Source organism: Atta colombica, unplaced genomic scaffold (assembly GCF_001594045.1).
Source record: "Atta colombica isolate Treedump-2 unplaced genomic scaffold, Acol1.0 scaffold277, whole genome shotgun sequence".
Taxonomy (NCBI): Eukaryota; Metazoa; Arthropoda; class Insecta; order Hymenoptera; family Formicidae; genus Atta; species Atta colombica.
In genome coordinates this window covers 1,189,771-1,195,875 of record NW_017259378.1, presented here as the reverse complement: position 1 = coordinate 1,195,875, position 6,105 = coordinate 1,189,771, and the positions used below count along the sequence as shown (strand labels likewise).

General features: G+C 25.1%; 1 protein-coding gene across 1 annotated transcript in view; it reads right to left on the bottom strand.

Moving 5' to 3' along the window:
* Positions 1-5,343, bottom strand: part of LOC108689785 — a 9,795-nt gene extending 4,452 nt beyond the window's left edge. Inside the window, exons 1-7 of the mRNA XM_018196721.1 lie at positions 5,339-5,343; positions 4,991-5,196; positions 4,569-4,595; positions 4,075-4,399; positions 3,252-3,587; positions 2,834-3,044; positions 2,464-2,623 (exon numbers count right to left, since the gene is read on the bottom strand). Coding sequence (XP_018052210.1) covers positions 2,464-2,623; positions 2,834-3,044; positions 3,252-3,587; positions 4,075-4,399; positions 4,569-4,595; positions 4,991-5,196; positions 5,339-5,343 — 1,270 coding nt within the window. The remainder of the gene's footprint in view (positions 1-2,463; positions 2,624-2,833; positions 3,045-3,251; positions 3,588-4,074; positions 4,400-4,568; positions 4,596-4,990; positions 5,197-5,338) is intronic.
* Between the last annotated feature and the right edge of the window lie 762 nt (positions 5,344-6,105).

The window sequence follows — 6,105 nt, the reverse complement described above, 5'->3', positions numbered from 1 at the left end:
TTTAACATTTCTTAACAATTTTATAATATTTGATCTTGAAAATTTGTTATTGACTTTAATTATCTGATTGCTATCACTAGCGATGTGTCAATAATATAAATTTAATATGTATTTATTATTAATAACACTTTTTAATCTTGTGCTACGTCATATATGTGACGTAAATAAAATGTGATAAAACATGAATATGATATTATAAGTGTCTAAACATAGAATAATTAATATCAAATTTAGTAAATTATTTATTTACTTCATAAAAAAATTAATTTCTCATACAAACCGTTACGAAAGTACCGAGATTCACTATCATAATGTCTGCGCTGATAAATCTGATTGAGAATAAGTACGAATATCGAGTATGAGTATACGATAATCACTAAAAGTTTTTTATTTACGTTATTGTTGTTAAATATTACTCATTCTATGTTATGAAGACTGATAATTTTTAAGAACTCTTAGATAAAATTATGAACTCTATATTATATACGCACGCACGCACGCACGCACGCACGCACGCACGCACACACATGCACACAAACACGCACACATGCACACACACACATAGTACCTGCCAAAAGTTCCGGACCGACTGAATACATCTCGGAAAGTATGCATTTTTGAGAAAAATGTTTTAGACAAAAATTGTAGGATTTAAAAAAATCTAAAAAATATTTAATGATTTTATCAATTTAACCTTGAATGGCATCGTCAATGTCAGGTTAAGGTCACATTGATTTTTTTAATTGGATACCTATTTTAATTAAATCCTATTTTTGATTCCAGAATTTAACAGTCGATGTCAAAAGCTTTTCAAAACGTTATTATATAAGTTCATTTTCATTAAGTACTTTTCGAGTTATAAGACTTGAATGTTATAGTATCGCCATTATTAATATTACTCAAAGTGTCCAACGAGTAAAATCTCTTGAATGTTGTTCAGGATCATGTCCTGGATAATATTTGTTAAGATCAAGGTCATTGGAAATTGTTTCTCTTATTTTCAATTTTAGATTATGAAATCAAAAATAGAGTGTCCAATTTAAAAAAATTAATATGATTCTGATTTGACATTGACGACGCCATCCAAGATTAAACTAATAAAATTATTAAATATCTTTAAATATTAAATATCTTTTATTATTAAAAATTATTAAATATCTTTAAAGATCTTTTTGAATCCTATAATTTTTTTCTAAAACATTTTTCTCAAAAATGCATACTTTCCGAGATATTCAGTCGGCCCGGAATTTTTGGCAGCCACTGTCTATTATATGCTTTGTATGTAATACATATGTATATATGTTTATAAATGTACGTATCAATTTTTTTCTTTTTATAATAGTAGGTATAACTTGATTTTTTTCAAACAACTTGATTGATAATTATGAAAGAACTAGAATTATTTTCAGTTTGATTTCATTATCAGCAATAATAAAGATATAAATTGATGCCAAAATAGAAGCTACTCTTGCATATAAAAAACAGTATTGAATGATTCAAAAGCCATTTGAATTAAATTGAAGCACATTCAGAGTCAATTTGAAGAGACTATTAAATTTGTCTTTTTTATGCTTTTATAGTATTAATGCTTTATAGTATTAAAATAAAAATATAGTGCACCATTAAAAAAAAGAGATAACTTTAATATAAATTTAAAAAATTTAGAATTAGACTTCTTTTGAATATTTTCAGATTTTATATAAAAAATTATAAAGATAATGTATTTATGCTTTTTTTGTATATTCTACGTTTAGCAGTTATTTCAAATACTATTTATATAGAAACATCTTCTATACATATATGCGAGTAGGGAAATAGCTTTAATTTTTAAATATGAAAAATGCTGAAGATATTAATATAGTTATTGATAGTAGTTATAATAAAATGTTTTTATTGTAATATATTTATTTGCAAGCATTTACAGTTATATATATTATTTATTACAATAAAATATCAACAGTTAATGTAATTTATAAATATTTATCATCCAAGGAGAAATAATAGGAATTGAGTAATAAAAAAAGTTTATTAACATTATTCATTTGGAATAGAATTTGTATTTTTACTGTTAATATAAATTCTTTGTAATATTATTTTAATTTTGTTTCTCATTATAAGCTTTTGTTTCTCATTTTAATATTTTTTCTTACACAACACAAATAAAATATAAAGCCTTCCGCAAATATTTCATATATTATGTAAAAATAAATTAGATAGTATTAATGATATGTTTATATCATTGATATTAACTAATATGTACATAATTTATCTTTAACATACCTTGTATATCGATTCATGGAATATAAAATACAATTTCTGTTAATCAATCTTGTTGAGCACGTTTTAATATATTGTAAGCCGAATACGATGTTTTAAGCAACTGTAAAAAAATTGTTAATGCATTTCATATTATTTAAAACATTTATAAAAGAAATTAAACGTATTTTTATTATCAATTAATACTGACAGCTACAAACGAGTCAAGATTTAATGTAATGACAATTGCGCTCTTAAATTCAATGGGAATCATTGAACGTCTCATAATTAACAGAAAAGATTTTTTATTTTTGTTATCAAGCTCCTGCCACTTTATATTGTATATACAGTTTGCTACTTTGGTACTCTGTAAGTAAATGTTTTAAGCATTGAGTATTATTAAAAATGATGAACCATGTATTATGTAATAATATTTTTTTTTTATTTTGAGACTTTTGTATCTTTATACTTAAAGTTTTAGTAGTTACAAAAGAAAGAATTACAAAAGAATAAAAAATAGTTTATTTTTTTATATATATAAATATAAGATCATAATATATGTAGATAAATTATGTACTCTTAATTTGAGTTCATTTCCAAACCAACAATAGAGGAAGATCTGTGATAACATGCAGGCCGTATATAGTATGAGTGTAACAAGACTTCCATTAATCATCAAGAGAGAAATAGCAGCCAATTTATATAAATTAGCACACACTACTAGCATGCTTACTGCGAACTGGAGAGCAATTATTTTCGCAAACCTGCGATTTACTATATGAGCGTATCTACGATTAAATAAAAAAATTTTAATCTGTTTAAAAATCATTTATCAATCTCATCGAATATCTTTCATGACATTCTTTGTTAGATAAACGATTTAATAATTTCCGAATTATTTTAAGATGAAAATTTCCAAAGAACATACAAACAATTTTATGCAGGATGATTATATTGTAAATTTTTGAAATAACAGAGTGGTTTTAAAAACTAACTCATATATACGATTGTGGTGACGTACACAATCGCGAAGAATATGTTTTTCGTATAAGATTTTCGTCAATCGGTATTCCAGAATCTCGAATTGACAGCAGATCTCCTGCAGGAGTCCGGTTATTAGGCTATCACAGGCAACGTTTACAGCCGCACAGATTGACATACCTATCATTTGATGAGTAAACATCAACAAAAATATAATAGGTAATGTGTAGTCGAATGGCACCCATGCTTTATATGTCAAGTTTCCTTCCATAAAATCCATAAAGATAGCATTTAAAATTATGCATATGACTGTTACTTGGACGAGGCCATAATACCATACTGCGTATTTCCTATAAAATGTATTTCTTATGAAAATATTTTCTAATACTCAGCTATGAAAAATTGTTACATCCACTTGTTTTTGAAAAATTTACTTAATACTCTTATTGCACTATTTTTCTTAAATTATATTACTATTTATATCTGTGTTGTTTGTGGAATATTGATGGAATATTGACATTGGAAGAATGCTTATAAATCATTAATATCCCACAAATAATACTCACAGATAATAATTAAAACATAATAATAATAATTAAATTAATAATAATAATAATAATAATAATAATATTTACGTTCAGACAATAATCATATTGTGTTAAAAAATATATATGTACATTGTCTTAAAATTAAATAATTTAGATATTTAAAATATTAATACATTCTATATTGTTATGTAATTTATTTAATAACACAATGCAATAATGGAGTTAAAATATTCTAATTATTTAATTATGACTGATGAATTTATTTGTGTAATTCGAGAATAATATTTACTTTATCGTTTTGTCATATTTTTGTCGAATTATTACTTCGCATGATTCTGACGGTTTGAAAGGTTTCTTCTTAAGAACATTGATTATCGTTATGACGTGTTCCTTAATTACCCACATAGTAGTTATTTTATAGGTTGCTATGAATACCGTCAACGTCATATATATATTATCGCTTATTTCGTCAAAATTATTAATATTTAGTATGATGTTCACAACTTGCGATATTGTAAATGTGCATAACAGACAAATTAACAATATTCTATAACTGTTATACATCATATATTTAAATAAAGATGTCCATGTAAGCGGTTGCCAGCATCCGCTGACTGCGCAGAGTGTAAGTGTAAATTCCAGCACGATCATTCAAACTTTTTAAAATTTAATTTTGCCTATATGTGAATTACTCATAGTATTATATCTATATTTATACCTATGTATACGTTCAATATCATATACATTTAAAATAAAAAAAATAATAAAATTTTTTTTTCTGACATATATTTAATATGAAACTTAATTTCACTTAAATAGACTTCAAAATTGAATTACTTAAGTGTTCAATTGTCATTGACATTATGCAGGTAAAAACATTTCTATTAACAAGTTGTCTTTTTAAATAAACCAAACTTTGATATATAAAATGTAAAGAACTTATAATTTTTAAATAAACATAATAATTGTACAATTCTATTTTGTAATATATAAAACTTATAAATTCATAATATTTATTATACTTACAAAGTGATCAATTCTCACTTAACTATATCACATAAAAAAAATTGCAAATATCTTAACAAATAATATCTTAACAAATAGTACTATTTGAACATTACTATTTCGTAAAAAATTGTATGGTTACATCATATATTCACACTTCAAATAGCAATAGACAAATTTTACAAGAGATCGGAATATACCCAGAATATACCCGTCTATACCCTCACGACAGTACTTTATGATATTGTAGAGTACTCGTTCATCAAACCCCTTTTTATGTACCTCTGTTATTACCGTAATACCAAGTTTGCGACGGCGCGGAATATTATTTTTATGAGGCAAGATAGCTACAATATTTGTCACGCGATGGGGTAAATAACATTTCCACAAGATAAAAGCAATGTGGCTTTTAAAGGTTCATCAATATAGAACATCAGATGTAAGGGATTTCTATGAAATATTCGTCATCTCTTGTATTTTTGATCAAAAATATATTTTTAATCACTGTTAACTGCACTATTCAATGCTTGACATGTAACATCACGTACCTCATTTCGATTTCTATTCATAGCATAATAAACATTAGCGAGAAAGTGAATTATAGAAGCTAGTCTAACAGTGATCATTTCTACGATATTAAGTTTTTTATATATTACGATAATTGTAGCAATTAAAACAATATTTATAAGAATTTTCGATTATATATGTGCAAAGAAAAACGTGGGTATTACTGTATGCTTATTACAGTTAATGTGAACTGCAATGATATTTTATCAATTCATCTATAATAAAATGATATCAGCTCTAATTCATAACTTAAGATTGTATTTAAGACAGTTTTAAATATAAGAATCAATTGAATATCTAGCCTATAACTCCTGTATATAATGTCATTTGATAATAAATAATTTTTATGAACAAAATTACTACTATATGTGTACTATATGTGTCATAATTTCGTAGAACAAGGTACGCAGTCATGAGTGAAAACATAAATGAAATCTTTATATTCTTATTAATAAATCGATAAGTTTGTTCGCATCGCATGTTCCAGCATGTTCTAATGCGCTCTTGCTATAGTTTCTACTCACTTCAACGAGAGTTAGAGTGAGTAAATGTTATGGTAAGAGCATTTTCTGAATATGTTAGAGAATGCGACGCGAACAAACCTTATATATGTTACGAATTATTTCTCTGATTATACTTATGTATAATCTTATACTTATGTATAATAATAATATTATATCGCTTTAGTATACAGTAATTAATAATATTATAAAATATTTTATTACTATATAAGAAAGAATTCTTCATA